At 44.0% G+C, this 16,942-nt stretch overlaps 1 protein-coding gene across 4 annotated transcripts in view; it reads left to right on the top strand.

Moving 5' to 3' along the window:
- Nucleotides 1-702: 702 nt before the first annotated feature.
- GABRA5 (gamma-aminobutyric acid type A receptor subunit alpha5) overlaps nucleotides 703-16,942 on the top strand; it is an 82,502-nt gene continuing 66,262 nt past the window's right edge. The window contains exons 1-5 of one of the 4 annotated variants that reach the window (XM_038532576.1): nucleotides 703-942; nucleotides 2,425-2,484; nucleotides 2,870-3,029; nucleotides 15,443-15,620; nucleotides 16,670-16,791. In XM_038532576.1, the coding sequence (XP_038388504.1) occupies nucleotides 15,601-15,620; nucleotides 16,670-16,791 (142 nt within the window). In that variant the 5' untranslated portion in view covers nucleotides 703-942; nucleotides 2,425-2,484; nucleotides 2,870-3,029; nucleotides 15,443-15,600. Of the gene's footprint in view, nucleotides 943-1,086; nucleotides 1,178-2,424; nucleotides 2,485-2,869; nucleotides 3,030-15,442; nucleotides 15,621-16,669; nucleotides 16,792-16,942 lie in introns of those variants that run through there. The other 3 variants (XM_038532573.1, XM_038532574.1, XM_038532575.1) reach the window with 3 other exon arrangements.

Below are 16,942 nucleotides of genomic sequence, written 5' to 3'. Positions count from 1 at the left end.
TGGGTGGTTTAACTTTAAATCTTGAACATTTTCTCCCGGATGTTTTCATAGTCAAGAGGCATCCCACTCCTGAGGAAAGAAGATGCTGCAATCTTCAAATTAAGGAATGTACCTTCTTTTACATCTGTCTTATTTGTGCTGCCTGAAAGGGACCCTATTTTCTTTCAGTTGTCATTAGTGCCATCTCTCCGGCTATGTACCGCTGAGACAGACATAACCCAGAACCCTAGGACTGAAGCCCATGTGCATGGGTACCAGTGGCAGTGCACGATGTCCTGGTCCCCAGAGCGCCCCAGCAGCTCCCAGCGCTGTTCCAGGTCTTCAGACCCACTGTCCCATGATCCCTGGTTATTGACACATGGCTTCTTGTCAATAAATAACTTCAGGAAGAAAAAAAAAAATATATATATATATGTTTTGCGATTAGGTAAGGGTTTAATTCTAATCCCAGTTTTGCTCTGGGATTTGCACCCACCCACCCCCACCCCCACCCCCCCCGTAGCTATGAATTGCAGATAAAAAAAAAAGCCTCATTAGGGAGTTTCTTCCTAAAGAGCACAGGAGATGAGGACACAGAGGTGTGTGTTGAGGGCTGAGGAGGGACAGCAGGCTAGGGAGGCGCTTAGGCTTGGAGCCAAGGAAAAACCTCGGAGACCCGGCCTCCGGCTGCCGCTGTGCGGGCACCATCGGTCCCCCTCTGCCGTGTGGGAGGGAACCCGCGGTGGTTCCGGGAGGCCCGGAACCTGCTCCCCAAGGCCGTCGGGAAACTTGAGGACCGCCCATCCCACCGCAGGCCGGGCCGCGGGCCGGGAGCCCTGAGCCCGCCCCCTCCGCCGAGCCGGCCCGAGGGCGCATTCGATGAGAGTCTGGCGGCCTCTGCCGGAGCGCCTCTGCAGAGGACAGTCCCTCCAGCCCGGAGACGACATGTGGCGCTCGGGAGAGGTGAGGGCGAGCGCGCTAGAGCCCGGGGCGCGGGTCCGCAGGGGCGGCGCGAGGGCCTGGGGCGCGCGGGGCGTGGGGCGCGGTGGGCCGGGGCGCGCGGGGCGCGCGGGGCGGCTCGGCCGCGGAGAACCGGGCGGTGACGCGCACCGGCCTTGCGCGCCTGCCAGCTGCGCGGGAGCGGGGGCAGGAGGGGAGGAGGAGGCTCCCCGCGACGGCTCGCCGCCCCGGCTGCCGGGTAGGGAGATGCGTGGAAGGCAGAGAAGGAGGGCGGCCTCGGCCCGGCGAGCACCTCCCCTCGGGGCTCGGGAGCGGCGAGCCGCGCGGCCCGGGAGGGGAGGCGGGGAGCCGGCGGGGCTCCGGGGCGGCCGCGAGCGCAAACTTTCCCCGGGGCACGGCCGGCGCCTGCGGGGCACAGCCGGCGCGGGAGGGCAGGGGCGGCCTGGGCGGCACAGCCCGGCGGGCGGGCGGGGACGCGGGGGCTCCCCGGGGGGGCTGCGGGTGCGGGCACCCAGCCGCCGGCCCCGGAGCGGGGGGGGGGGGCCGAACTCGCCCACCCGCAGGCCCCCCAGCCTGGGGCTCGGAGGCGCTGCGGGCGGGGTGGGCGCGGACCCCGTGGCGGGCTGGCGGGCGGGGGTGCGGGGCGCTCCAGGCCGGTGTCTCCCGGCCGCCGCGGCAGCGCGCTCCCCGCGGAGGAGGCTCGGACCCGGGGCTGGAGCGGGGAACGTGTCTGAGGCCAGAAGCGAGAGGGGAAGGGTCCGCGAGCGGGAGGCGCGGGCACGCGGCTGCGGACCGGGCGGGTGCGGGCGGCGGGCGGGCCAGGCTGCGCCTCCGCAGTGCCGCCCCCGCGCCCACCTGCGCGCGCGAGCCGGAGCGGGGCTGGGGGCGGAAGGGGTGGAGCCCCTGGTGGGGCGGTGGGGGTCCCGGCTCGGGGCGGGGCGGGGGGCGGCGGGCGGCGGCGGCCCCGCCCGGGCTTCCCGCATGCGGCGCTGGGTGCCCGGCGCCCGGAGGGCCCGGGTCAGGCGACCAGCCCCGGGGCGCGAGCAGGCGACCACCGCACGGCACCCTGCCCTTCTTGGCAGGAGGGCTTAGTTCCTGGGGTGGAAGTACCTGTTGTGTGTGCCCAATTCCGGAGTTCGCCTGGGGTCTCCTTGGGAAAATGTACCCGTGAACACGCGGTGGTTCGTCTATCGCGTGCACCTATTTGCGTTATGCGCATATGGAGAAATATGTGCCTTCGCTAGGGTTAGTTGCAGAGCCCAGGGACTGTGCCTGCCTGGACTTCAGATGCGTTAATTAGGTCCCAGCACAGAGCTCAGAGACTTCCCCAAATGCAGTGATTATTAAGTTATTTATTGATGGGGGCAGAATGCTGAGAAAGCGGCAACCTTTTCTTATAAGCAGTTCTTATACTATCGTGATCCTGTAGATTTAATGTTTCTTAAATGTGCCTTTTTTCCCCTCTTTCCACATACTTTCTCTCAGCACCTTGCAGAACAAGGAGTAGCTTGCTGGCTTTGAACCCGTGGCAAATATTTCAGAAAGGTAAAATGATTCCACTTGTGGATTTGACAGATGCAAAATACAGTTAATCGGATAACTTCAAACATTTATTCTAATAAGAAGACCATTGGGTCATTTGATAATATGCTGAAAAGTAAAACCAAGTATTTGAGACGCGGAAAAAAAAAGAATTAGAATGAGTCTGCACTCTGAGTAAAAGTGGAAATTAAGCCCTATTGTAACTCCTTTTCATGCCACAACTTACTGCCCTGTGGACGTAGATAACAACCCAGTGTGGAGCTGTGCTGAGAAGGATGGCCAGATCATTTCTTTGTAAATTGTGTGTGCTTGCAGTATGATTTGATTTCAAGAACTATGACACAAGAACATTTATATTATGTGCTTTCCCTCTTTGTGTACCTTTCAGCTTCAAGATCAAGTTGGAGAAAGGAACAGTTATTCTTACAAATTCATCTGCTTCAGCTATTATTCTCATTGGGAATGGACAATGGAATGTTTTCTAGTTTTATCATGATAAAAAACCTCCTTCTCTTTTGTATTTCCATGAACTTAGCCAGTCACTTTGGGTGAGTTACCATCTATGCTTTTATCTTATAGGTTTGGTGCACAAGTGCCTTTAAGAAACTTTGCTGACTAGTACATCAGCAAACCCTCCCTTGCTGTCTTTGCAGTCCCCTGCCCTTCAATTTGTTAAAAATAAATAGAGTCCTTGCCCTGCCCCATGCTCTTGTTTTGAGCAGGGCTGTCCCACCTATGGGATCTCTCAAGTGAGTCAGAGGAAAGAGGCAGATTATGTTTTCAGAAATGGAAGCAGAGGTGGTTTCAGAATCATTTTTCTCCTACTCAGGTTAAAACAAGATTCCTAAGTTCACATACATCAAGGACACTTACTACTTGTTAGACAAAATAGTGTTCAATGTTTTGGTTGCCCTATGTGGTTCCATTACGCAAAGGAATACCCTTAAAGCTATACCCACACTGCATGGCATTGACAATGGCCTGTAGTGGTCTTGTCCTGAGCCAAAAGCCTTGAACACTGACCACCCGAATGCAGGCACAGATATTAGGAAATACACATGTCTGACGATCTACAAGACACACTGGGGCATCAGGCATTATTGATTCCTTTAAGCTCTTTCATCTTGACCTTTAGGATAAGTGTATTGATTCCAGGTGAATGTTCTTTTAGGGGCTGATGTTCCTCCTCTCCTCCGCCCCAAAATTGTTCTGGTTAATCAAAAGGAGTATAACTTGAAGTCGACGGAGTATAACTATGAAATTAAATTTTATGATAAAAGTTGCCAAGCACTTGTTCTGTAAAAATCAGTTCCAAAAGTTCCATGATGTACTCTGCACTCCTATAAATTATGGAGGGATCTTGAGCACATGGTGGCTGTCTTACCACCCAGAGAGAAACCCCTTCTCTCTGGCCAGTAGGGAGGACCCTCGCAGGTGCATGACATTCTGTCCTGTGGACATTTTCTGCTCTTCTGACCTTTACTGGTCTCTACAGAGGAGAGAGACTGTGACCATCCTCAAGTGCCAAGGCTGGTAAATACTCACACTGGGACTGTAATCGAGGTCAGCCAGGGGCATGCCCATCCCTCTGCATTGTGAGGAGGGCAGCACATGCATGCTGACATGCACCGGACGTGCCTGTGCTACAGCCTTTTCAGCCATAGTATTCCCTTGGCAACAGAGCATTTATCGTTATTCTTGCCTTGCTGCTCATCTTGAGTTGATACCTCCCATATCCTGCCTTCAGTTTCCTTATCTGTTCAATGAAAATTTTTCCTTTCCAAAGTCTCTCATAGCTGTTAAATCCTATAAACAATGATGGTCCTGATGTTCCCCTGACTGGAGACATTGAAGTCATACCCAGTATTCACATTTCCAAGTTAATGCATTAGATAGTTAGTATGTTTACTGACATACTTCATATATTTAGCAATAGTTCAGAGGATTGGAAATATTTTCTTTTTAGATTTTGGTCATATATATTATCGTGAATTTACATTCCGTAGGCATGAAGTTTCTACAAATTCCCTGGTGGCTGCAAGTCTGAAATACGAAGTAATGTGCATGTGGAGGTTAGCCATTAGGTGCAGCTGTATTTATATCTTATTTAATTTGGTGGCTTTCTGAGGTCAACTTCAAAAAAGATCATTGTTAGTTTCTAGAAGCTACACAGAGCAAGTGGTATAATACCCTTCAAACTCCCTAGAGAATTAGCCATTGGAGAAGTTTTGAATTTTAGATATATGCTCAATAGTCCATCCTAAAACAATGCCTACTAACTTCAAAAAATATGTGAAACACAGAATATCACATAAAAAAAAGGAAATGTCCTTAATTTCACCACACAGAAACCATCGTCTTTTATATTCTGGTGTCTTCTTCCACTTACCTCTATGTATATTTTTATACAGTTGGGATCATATTGCACCTTCAGTTTTGTACTGTGCTTTTTTTCATGCCTTTTTGTTATTACAGGCTCTTTAGAATATATAATTTTAAAATGGATGAATATTATTACAGTGCATGAATGCTTGCTTCATCATCTGCTACCTCTCTAATTTGGGATATTTACATCCTTAGTGATTATGCTGTTATAAATTTTCCTATGTGAACATATTTGGCTTAAAACTGTTTTTAAGTATTTGAGGTCATTTGTATTAGAAGATATTCCTGTAAGTGGAATTTTACATCAGGTTCCAAACCCTGTGTGTCCAGTTGCATTCAGTGAAATAGGGTCTCTAGTGGAAGTGGAAAGGTGGGTTTCAAAAAGCCTGGCCAGCCGCAAAGCCATTTTAACAATGGGGAACACAAGTTTCTATTGATTTTCCTTCTTATACAATGCTCCTCTCACTTGCTTATTACTTGAAACGTACTTAAGAATGACTTCGTTAAATTGCAAAGAAAGTTTCATAACACTCATTTGACTTAAAATCTTGACAAAATAATAACTATCACAATATGGAGCACTCATTGCTATGTTACACCTGTTTTAGGTAAATCCTATGAGGAACCTTGTGAGCTAAGTAAGCATCATTAGCCCAATCTTACAATCACGGAAGGTGAGAGGGAGGGAGAGCTAACCCAGCCAATAACTGCTAGGATTTCTTTCTTTTTTCTTTTTTTAAGATTTTATTTATTTATTCATGAAAGACAGAGAGAGACAGAGACATAGGCAGAGAGAGAAGCAGGCTCCATGCAAGGAGCCCAATGTGGGACCCGATCCCAGACTCCAGGATCATGCCCTGGGCCCGAAGGCAGATGCTCAACCGCTGAGCCATCCAGGCGTCCCACTGCTAGGATTTTTACTTAGCACTCCCCAGTGATTTAGCCCCGGTAGCTTTGGCTATACAGAGCTTGTTGGGCAGGTCTGAGTCAAACCAATCTATGGAGGAAGGGAATATAATTCTGGAAGGCATTCTCTGGGTTGGGGTAGAGCGAGTTTTCTGTTCTGAGAATGGGCTGTGGGGTGGGGGGAAGAGTGATGGTAAGCTCTGTTTTTCCCCCTAAAAAAAGAGTTTGTGTGATTTTTGTTCCAGAGAAAGATGAAAGGGGAAGCATGCAAGGCCCTAAATTTGAATATTTCAGGATAAGAGAAATACTGACTCCTGCAAATATATAAAAGAAACCAGACAACTGGTAAAGAGGGTAACAGAAGACCAGTCAGGGAGCAAAAGGAAAGAGGCAAATGTGAGCTTTTGTGCATAATACTCAGTCTTTGTGATAAGTGTGTGGTTTTGGCAATCAGAAAATTTATAAATGTGATAAATACGATATGTGTAGTGATTATATACTTAGTGTGAAGTCACTTTGAAAATATATGAGTATTGTTTCTTTAGCTTCTCTCAATTTGATCAGCCACCAGCAACTCATTTTCAATAGTTTTTGTAATTCTTTTATTAGTTTTAAGTTATATAACAGAGCATGAGTCAAACATATAATGGAACAGAGGCCTTATTTGACTGTCAGCCTTATGCTATGTCACATTCATGACGTGGTGTTATTTGAGGCATAATTATTTTAACAATACCAGTAATAAGAAGTACATGGTGTAGAAAAGTTAGTGCAACAGTATTTGAATCAATGTAATGTCAAAATACATAATATTAAATTTAAACTGGAATTAATTTATTGTCATTTGAAAAATCACACTTTATCGGACTTGATTGACCAATAATAACTTTTAAGGTAAATTTGAGGACTATCAACTTAAGAATAAGATAAAATCCGTTTCCATTCATTTATTAGTGTTAAATATATTTTAGGGGTTTATCTATTGGAAAGAAAAACTGCATTAGAATTTTATTACATGGGAGCTATAATTCAAATATACTTTAGAAAACAATGTTTTATAATTAGCAATTAAAACCAGGTTCTTGTAGAAGTAACTTATGAACAGAGACAGATAAAGAATAACTTTACCTAAGGTTATTCTTTATCTGTCTATATGAGTATGATTAACCTGGACCTTTGGTTTTGTGAAGAGAGCTTTTTCATACACATTCTCAAGGACAGTTCTTTTCTTTGAACTAGAGCAGAAAGTATGTTCTCTCTGAATCATTCAAGTACTCACAATGTCTTTTTAAATGGCAAGTTCTCTCTTGTGAATCCCCAGATGGCAAGTTCTTCCTGCATTATAGCTGCAGCTTCATGAGGCCCAGGACAAATTATATATTTTATTCAAATTTTATAATTGTAACAATTATAAAATTGTGGAGAACATCTAAGTGGAGGCTTCAGGATTGGCCAGAGATCAAATAGGTAATTCTCGCAGATAGCAAAAGTTTTAGGTGGCTAGGACCTTGCTACACAGTAAAGCCCAACCTTTTTTTTAAGGTACCAAAAGAAAATACTTCCATATTATATGCTTTAGAGAGGAAACTTTTAGCATGTTTGTCGTGCCAACAGGCAGTGAGCTAAGCACTGCTTAGAAGGACAGTCGGCCAGTGCTGACCCAGCTCACCTGGTCAGGCGATCAGCTCCAAGATGAGTCAATGACTTGTTTCAAGGGGAGAAGGAGAATGTGGGCTTTTGGATTTTTACAAAAGTACAATTGCATAACATGCATATTTCAATTGGTGTGAAATTTTAGAGGAAAATATTAGAACCGAAAGTAAGAAGAAATCTTATCATAGAACTCTGTTAGTAGTAACAGTAATTATCAGTGTTTATATGGGTATATCTCCTTCATTTCTAGAAGGCAGTTTCAAAACCTGTACTATTTAATTTTCTACTACAAAAGGCTCCTTTTATGGATGCAAAAGGTTCAGGCTGAAGGGCATAGGGAAATGTGTCTAAGTTTCATGGGAAAGTGGCAGAACCAGCATTAGGCCCTGGGCCAGTGCTTTCCATTGTAGGACCTTCTCCAGAATGTCCTGATATGTAAGGTGCAGTCAAAAGGGAAAGAATGGGGGTGGAAAGCTATATGCTGAAAACAAAAGAATGTCCTAATCCAGAACTCAAATAACACCATTCTAAAGATAGTGTGTCTACCACTGCTCGAATAAAATCAAACACAAAATATGTCTTATGAAATAAAATATTATAGAGAAGCAATCATATGAGAAAAAGAAAGATATGCTAGGAAACAGGCTTTAGCAGTTCATTGAAAACTCTATTTTATTTGTATTTGTTTAATAATTCATTTCAAAATCAAAAAAGCAAACCTAACAATAAATTAAATCTAGGATCAGATCATTTTCAATTTTAACAAACAAAAAAATGTGTCCATCACTCTACAATCAAATTGGTTCCTGTGTTAGGACCCCTATCAAATGTATAGGGATAACGATGGGTACCGTTATGATGGAGAGTAGTCAGGCTGCTCTGATCTCTGTTGCTGCACACTTGTGTGACTGCAGAAGAATTTTTAAACCCCCCTACAACTCAGTTTCCTAATCTCAAAGAGGAGTTAATAATGGATCCCATGTTACAGGGCTGATGTGAAGGATACATTGCTGAATGTATGCTAAATGTTGAAACAAGACCAGGTAGGAGAGGGTGCTAAGTGCAGGCTAGCTATCTTTTTGGATAGTTCTGATCAGGAGGCACCCAAGATTTACTAGACCTACAAGGCAAGCATGGTGCTGGGCCCGGGCCAGAGCATGGCAAAATCGATAATGTTAATCATGTCTGTATTGTCTCCCTGGCCATGTAAAGTAGCACATGGACAGTTACAGACTGGGATTAGGGGGTGAGCATCACAAGAGGACATTGCCCTGCTGCTGTATCAGTGTGTATTTCCTATGTGCTGGGTACTGTTCTTCATGCTGAGATCCTGCGGTGGGCAGAGTAGAGCCTGCCTTTAAGGAAGGTGCATTCTCGTGTGCAATGAACAAATACATGTCAGTTGGATCACAATTACTATGAGGAATCCTTCAGAGTAAGAGAAAGTGAATGTGCTGGGGTCAGATGCCTTAGCAAACATCTGAGGGAAGTAAGGACATGAGCATAATGTGTGGAGAAAGTTTAAAGATGAGAGGAGCAGCGAATGCACTGGCATGCTTGGCATGGTAGGGACCACAAGACCAGTGTAAGGAAGGGGAAGATTGGTAGGAGGCATAATCAGAGAGTCAGTGGGGAGGGGAGAGGGGTCAGATCATGAAAGTCCTTGTAGACCATGCTAAATAGTACAGGAAGAACAGTTGGTTATTATTTTGTAGGTCAAAGAGGGTCTTTGACTGGGTTTAAGTAGGAGTGAAGTAGAATCCCTGCCACCAGGTATTTGACCTGAAAACATGATGGGTTCAGTTGCCTATTATTAAGCTGCAGAAGACAGTGGGAGAAAAAGTTTTAGCAAAAATCTTGAGTGCAGTTATGGACCTATTAAGCCTGGTTAGATATCCACGTGTCCAGACAGGCTGTTGGACGTAGAGATCCAGAGGTCAGAAAAAGATGGGGCCTGGAAACATGAATTTCAAGTCTTTCATCTATGGGAGATACTTAAAGCCATTAGATTGGATGAGTCCCATTAGAGATTGAGTGTAAATCAAATAAAGGTCTTCAACTGTGCTCTAAGTTTAGGAAGGCAAGAGGGTGAGGGCAAGCAAGAGGAGGAGGCCAGTGAAGATAGGAAGAACAAAGAGGATAGCATCCTGAGGCCAGGTGGAGGAAGTGTTGTAAGAAGGGAGATGTGGTCAGGTGAAGACTGAGACTCAATCGTTTTGGACTTGGCAGTAGCCTCCAGAAGTGAGGCTTCATTAGGATGCAGGCAATGAAAACCAGACTGGAGTGGGTCCAAGAGAAGAGAAGAGAGGCAGCTGAGATTTCTAGTGTAGACAACTCTTCAGTAGGTTTTGAGAAAAGTGGCAAAGAATGGAATGATAACTAGAAGGGAAAATAAGGTGAATGAGAAATGTCTTAAAGACCTTATGTTATTGCAGATGTAATTACTGATGGGAATGATTAGGGAGGGAGGGAAAAATGTGTGTGATAAACACCAGGATGTTTTGTGTGCAGCATAGTCACACATATGGGGTATCCAGTGTGGTTGGGGAGAGTCTAGGGAAGTGGGTATTGTTGTTAGTTGAAGGGAGTGTGGCCTGTGAGAAGGGAGGCCTGTGTTTTACCTTGTAGGCTATAGGATTCTGAGCTGGGCTGCAGTGATAGAGACAAGAGTAGAGGCTACATGAAAGATGCACCAGGGGTAGGCTGAGCACTGTGTAGGGAGCTGACAGGCAGGACTGGGCAGTGAGGCCACAGCAGTGGGAGCAAGCTAAGAGTTCTGTCATGCTATTTCATGGCCATGACTTTGTCCACATGAGACACATTTCAAGTCCATGTTTCCCCCATAAAAGGGAAGAACTCTTATTTGGAAACTTGAGATTTTGTCTTTCATTACCTAGCTAGTGTTCACCATGTTTGTACTTTTCTTTTACATAGTTTTTTATTTTTTTTAAGATTTTATTTATATATTCCTGAGAGACACACAAACACAGAGAGAGAGAGAGAGAGAGAGAGAGAGAGAGGCAGAGACACAGGCAGAGGGAGAAGCAGGCTCCATGCAGGGAGCCCAACGCGGGACTCAATCCTGGGACTCCAGGATCAGGCCCTGGGCCAAAGGCAGGCACTAAACCGCTGAGCCACCCAGAGATTCTCCCCCTCTTTTACGTAGTTTTTTAAATGAATAAAGTGGTGTGCAATGGAAATTTCAGGAAACATCACAAAATGGTGCCACCTAGAGATACTTATTTAATGAGCTGAGTGACAAGCAAATAAACTGAAGATCTATTTCTCAGAAGTAATTGAATACTGGGGAAAGAATGCAGAAAGAAATGCAACTTAAGAAGACAGAGCAACTGCCACTTAAAAGCAGTCTAGTTCAGTTCCCAAAGTAAGTTCATTGCCATTATTGATCTCATTTTATGTAAATCAAAAATGGCTGTCAACGTAAGCAGAGATAACATCATGAAGAAATGTGTCACTCCCTGCCTTCAGTAGCAACATTTGTGGTACAATACTCAACAGATTTTTCTGAACCCCAGGAATGATGACATAACTGCTGAACTTGTACTCTTTTTTAAATGCCAAAATAAGACGCCATCAAGCATCACCTGGTAAAATGAAGTACCTTTAAAGCTGGAATCTGCAGCATATTGTTATTACTATAATTATCATTGTTAGAAATTATAATACTGATAGATAAATAGATAAAGGTATGTTGGAATAAAATCCTTTACAGTTCCTCAAAAAGAAACTTACTCCGAGATTGAACTAATAACACAACTCCCCTTTCAGAGTAATGCATGGATTCTGCTGCAGGGTTAACTCTGTGTGGTAACTGGTTAATTTGAAGGATGGCTTGGTTGGGATTCCCTATCCTGCCATACTCAGACTCCCTCCTTCATCCCCCCCTTCAAATACCTTGTAGATGGCCCCATCCACCTCCACCTCTATCACCCCTGCCACGGCCTGAGTAACTGGCCTCTAGCCTTGCTCCTGCCAAGCCCATCATCCACAAAATGCCCAAAGGCCCTAAGGAAAGAAAGTGCCCTCTATTTAAATCCTTTGAAGCTCCCACTACCTTCAGCATGGACCCTAGGAGTGCAGCATGGCATGTGAAGTCCTTTATGGTTTGATGTGTGCTATTTCTCACTGACATGCATTACTTTACTTTCTTACTCTCTGCAAACATCACTGTTTCCTTTCCTGAGGCCACTGATCACAACCCCTTCATCATCCCTTTCTTTGGCTTGAGACTGGATCCCCATGCTTGAAAGCTCAGGTCAATTCTTTTCCATTAGCCCTGGACAGAGCTCCATATCTTTCCTTTGGTTTCTTAGAATGTCTTGTGTATCACATAGATACATTTACCATAGTCTATTGAAATACTCTGTGATTATGACTGATTCTTTTAGGACACAGCTGTGTCCTACAGGTTAGGGATACTATCTTTGTTCTCTTCACATACTCAGTACTCACCAAAATACCAGATATATAAGGGGTTCATATCCAAAATGCATTTGTTGAACCGAGCTGTTGGAATAAGCACTGAGCCCAAACATATACCCTCTTGAAGACAGTGGAGGAGAGACGCTCCCTGGGGTCATTTAGAGTCACTCTGGCAGTTGGCTCACAGAGCAGCCTTTCCATTTCCAATCTAGATAGGCCTCGAGCCACCATGGCTGCACATGAGGATCACTGGGGATCTTAAAATAATACTGGTGCCTTTTTCTCCTGGATCAATTAAAGTTAAATCTCTAGGGCCTAGAAATCAGAAAGAAGTTAATGCAGGAGTCCAGAATCAAATGCCTTGAAGAAGCCAGATGTAAGACAACAGGAAAGGGTGGGAAATTTACATAATTGCAAGAGTTTCCTGTTTCCAAAGATTCTCATATTTATTTTTCTTAAACACTTCATTAAATCCATTAGTGGACCAAATTTCTTGAGCTTCTCATTCCCCCACTCCACCTCATCAGAAGTCCCTGAATGGCCCAGAACTTCAAATCTGATGAAGTAACATTGCATAGCTTTTTGAGAAGCCCTTCCATACCTCTCCATGTCCATCCATGTCCCTGCCCATTGCACAACAATTTTCAGGTTAGAATATAGGGCTCAGTGGCCTAATTTCCTTAGTTTTCAAGCTTAAAAAATCATTGTAAGAGTTTAAGTTTAGTTATCAAGTCCTTGTGTCTTTTGTATGGACCGACATTTGAGCAAGGAAATCTAAGGATGTTTTAACATGGATGGTCGGTTCTACATTTCCCTTATGATTCCCTTTCTGGAACATCAGTAATGTGGCAATGTTGGAACTATTTGCATGGACAAAATGTAATGGTTCATATTTTAAGAGAACCAAGTTAATTAATCCTAATGCTGAAGGGTCAGCCACCAAATTTTTCAAGTGTTTCTGATATGTCCAAGACTGTTGTAATAATGGGGAACTGGCCCCAGCTCAAAAAATCCACTACCCCAGAGAGCTGAGCCTTTAGTTTATCCTTGAAGCAATTGTGTACTCACAGTTGACCTAAGGATCAGCAGAGCTTCTTGGTTATAGTCAATACAGTTAAGAAAAACTGAATTGGAATGCTGGCAAGCTCGAGCTTGCCTTCTGAACCTAAATGGAATGAGTCTTCAAAGAGATGAGGGCATCTTCTATTTCCACCTGGAGGCCTCATAGATATAACTGCATTATTGCTCACTGATGGCATAGCCTAGAGTTTTTGTATTGTTTTGTTTTTCGAGTAGTTTCAACTAACCAAAGTGGAACAAAACAAGCTAAAGTTACTCTGTACCTTAGAAACAGTCCTTAAAGATTATGCACCTTGAGAGAGGCACAAGTAAGTTTGCCAAACATCTGTGAGATTCTCCTGTGTGCAGGCATATCACATGCATTCTGTGAGAAGGGAAGGGCCTTCCTATTCATGGCTTTGGAAATGTTGGTTTTCATAAACATGCTGCAAACCATTTTTTTGGCCCCAGAAGGCCTCCCAGTTGTTCCTGAGAGGAAACTGCAACTCCTGCCCTGACAAGCATTTTCAGAGATTCTTTTTTTTTTTTTTTTCAAATTTTTATTTATTCATGATAGTCACAGAGAGAGAGAGAGGCAGAGACATAGGCAGAGGGAGAAGCAGGCTCCATGCAGGAAGCCCGATGTGGGATTCGATCCCGGGTCTCCAGGATTGCGCTTCGGGCCAAAGGCAGGCGCTAAACCGCTGCGCCACCCAGGGATCCCCCAGAGATTCTTTTAGAATTTATTTCCTTACCTCCTAGGTCCTAACTTCAGTAAATACAGAGAAGTCACAGCAAATCTCCAGCCATGACCTCTATTGTGAATAAGCCCACAAATAACTATAAGACGCACTTATGGCAGAACAGGACAGATACTGAAATTCCTCCAAAGAAAGTGAAATGATGTGTGAAGGGGTATAAATATATCCCCTCCCTTTAAAAAAAAATTTGGTCAATAAATAGACGGTGAGATTTGGAATTCTTTAGCATTGCATCCTATTGCATTGCTATCGGCAATTATTTTGATTTTTGTGAAATAGGATTCAGAGCCAGATAGGATGGCATTTGTTTAAACTGTGGTGAAGTAGAGCACCAGAGGGCCAAGGGAAGCAGTGGTCATGAAGATGACCCCAACAAGTACACAGTGTCTGGAACATCTTGAGAGGTCAGTTATGTAGTCAAGGTTTGTCTTCCAACAGCCAAGCCTGTTTGGATCAAATGTAATTTAAGAACGTTTTATAACAGATAATAAATAGCTTAGGAAAATATACTTGAAACATTGGTATGTTTTTGCCTTTTATTTTTTTCTTATTCATAGTGATACTATTTTTTAATTAAACATTTTCGAAATAGTATAATGTATTGATATGATACATTTATATATTGCAATATGATTACCCCTGTAGTCTTAGCTAACACCTCCATCATGTCATTTGTGGAGACAACATTTTTTGTGGTGACATTTAAGAGTTGAATTTTTGGGCAGCCCAGGTGGCTCAGCAGTTTAATGCCTGCCTTCAGCCCAGGGCATTTTCCTGGAGACCCAGGATCGAGTCCCATGTCAGGCTCCCTGCATGGAGCCTGCTGTTCTCTCTGCCTGCTTCTCCCTCTGCCTGCGTCTCTGCCTCTCTCTCTCTCTCTCTGTGTGTCTCTCATGAATAAATAAATAAAATCTTAAAAAAAAGGCTTGAATTTTTAGCAATTTTGAAATTTTTAATACAGTACTATTGACTATAATCTCTATACTGCACATTAGATCTCCAGAACTTATTCATCTTCTAGTTGCAAGTTTGTACCCTTCAAAGAACATCCCCAGAATTCCCATCCCTAGCTGCTGATAACTGCCATTCTACTCTGTTTCTGGAAGTTTGTCTTTTTAGACTATACAAGAAAGTGATACGCTTTTTCTACTAGGGTACATGCTCTCCCCTCTATTCTAAGTCAAACAGCCAGCAAAGACCCCTACCCCCCAACTGGGCATAGCCTAGAATTGAAAAACCAAAGCTACTGATAAGGTTATGAACACCATAAGCAGTCGACAGTGAGGCCCGACTAAGTTTGAGCAGTTTACTCCACTGGGCAAGTAGAAAATGTCACAGTTTCTTTTTCTCATAAACCCAGAGGACAGCATAAAGTCTTTTGTCCTGGTATTAGGTCTGTGAGGCTGAGTACTTCATCATTCTAAAGTGTGAAACTTCAGTGGATGTCAGAAAAAAGGGAATTTAATATTTTTAAACACTAAGTCAAGGAATAAAAAAGTGTCTGTGGGCTGCATACAAACAGGACTCTTTAGCTCGTTAGAGTTTCAGCTACATGCTTAATGATGATGTGAGAATTAGATCAAAAGAACTTTGTACTCTCATTCAAAAGGAAATAGCTTTAGAGCAGTAAAGAATTGATCTGTTTAGATGCGATCAATACAAATGGCCGAGTTTCAGGAAGTAGGTGGGGCAGGCATACATCGGTTCTGCCCTCAGCATCCAACTGCTGATGGTAGGTCTCACTCTCATTTCAGACAATTTATGGAAAAGAAATTGCCATAAGTAGAGCTGGGGCACCGTAGCAGGCACTTCAGGGAAGTTCCAGGGATCTCCTCTTCTTCTCCCAAGTGCCGAGGGCGCTAACTTCACAGCCAGATTGCAGCTGCATAAATTCTACTTGAAGCAGAGCCATATGTGTTGGTCAAGTTCTTGGTAATTCCAAACATCTTGCTTTTTGCAACATTTGAAAGCAGCCGTAGAAACCTGTGGTGGGCTCCATGTTCTTCAGGTGTATTACCATCCCCTAGACTTAAGACTTTCTTTCCCTCCCGAATAACTTCCTCAGTTTGTCCACATATGCTCAGGGCAGTTTCTCATTTCCATCTGCTCCAGGTCATCTACATAAACTTTTGGTGCTTGGATCTCTGCACTGAATTAGACAGACCAGGACTGTTCTTGGTTTATCTTTGAAGGCTTAGCTTGCTCTTCTTGGGGCTTTACTATGAGTCTGCCATGCTGGGTCATTCAGAATACTCTGCTTCCTGAGTACCTGATCTGAGGTGATACTGAGTAAACCCTAATCAGTGTTTTCAGACTGATCTTTATAATTCATGATGGCCTCTGGGTCATGTGCTTTGGCTGGAGCTGAATGTACCAGCAATAAGCAGTGCTGATGAGTATGGAAGCCCAAAGACATTTCACAAACTTGATTGTTTCTATCACTGTATGCTCTAATTCTGGCATACTGATCACAGCACAAATACTCCCAATTAGGGCTGCACTGAAATTGAAAGATACTTTTCAAATTATCTTTCAAAATGCATAGTTTTTGAACATCCTCCCCAGACCCCACTGCTCACTGCAGGTGATTCATTAACAATATGAAGACTTGGGCTTCCTGTGTTTAAACAAAACTTCTGAAATGCCCTAAGAGTGGATTGGGCTCTGCTAGTCTATGTGTGATGGCTAATGTTTTAAAAAAATGGCTATAATCTTAATATAAACTGCTCCTCAGAATCAGGGAAGGATGGAATTTAAGCCTGAAATTAGGTTGATTGATGACCAGCCCAGAGCCAGCACAATCTCTGGAAATTCAAGAATTAGGGCTTATCTATGAAAAACAATAGCCTAGCTTAGTAGCAGAGATTGTTTTCAGGTGTTCTCCCTCCAAGACAAGTCATTATTTCTGGTTTCTATATTTTGAGAAGAATTTATAAAAAATACTTAATGAAAATTTGAATTCTTGTTTCTCTGTTAAAAAGCTTTGCACAAATGCCAACCAGTTCAGTAAAAGATGAGACCAATGACAACATCACAATATTTACCAGGATCTTGGATGGGCTTTTGGATGGCTATGACAACAGACTGCGGCCTGGCCTTGGAGGTGAGTAGGTTCTCCTCAGCTGCAACCCACTAGGTCTATGCTTAAACTCAGTCTCAAGCTCACATCTGCTGTGATTCGGACAAGTCAGTAAAAAAGCTTCCTTGCCAGGAGTTTGAACTGATGGTTGTTGCAAAGTCTTGTGCATCTGTTA

Source organism: Canis lupus, chromosome 3 (assembly GCF_011100685.1).
Source record: "Canis lupus familiaris isolate Mischka breed German Shepherd chromosome 3, alternate assembly UU_Cfam_GSD_1.0, whole genome shotgun sequence".
Classification (NCBI taxonomy): domain Eukaryota; kingdom Metazoa; phylum Chordata; class Mammalia; order Carnivora; family Canidae; genus Canis; species Canis lupus.
The sequence above is the reverse complement of the archived record's forward strand: the minus strand, read 5'-3'. Positions and strand labels throughout refer to the sequence as shown.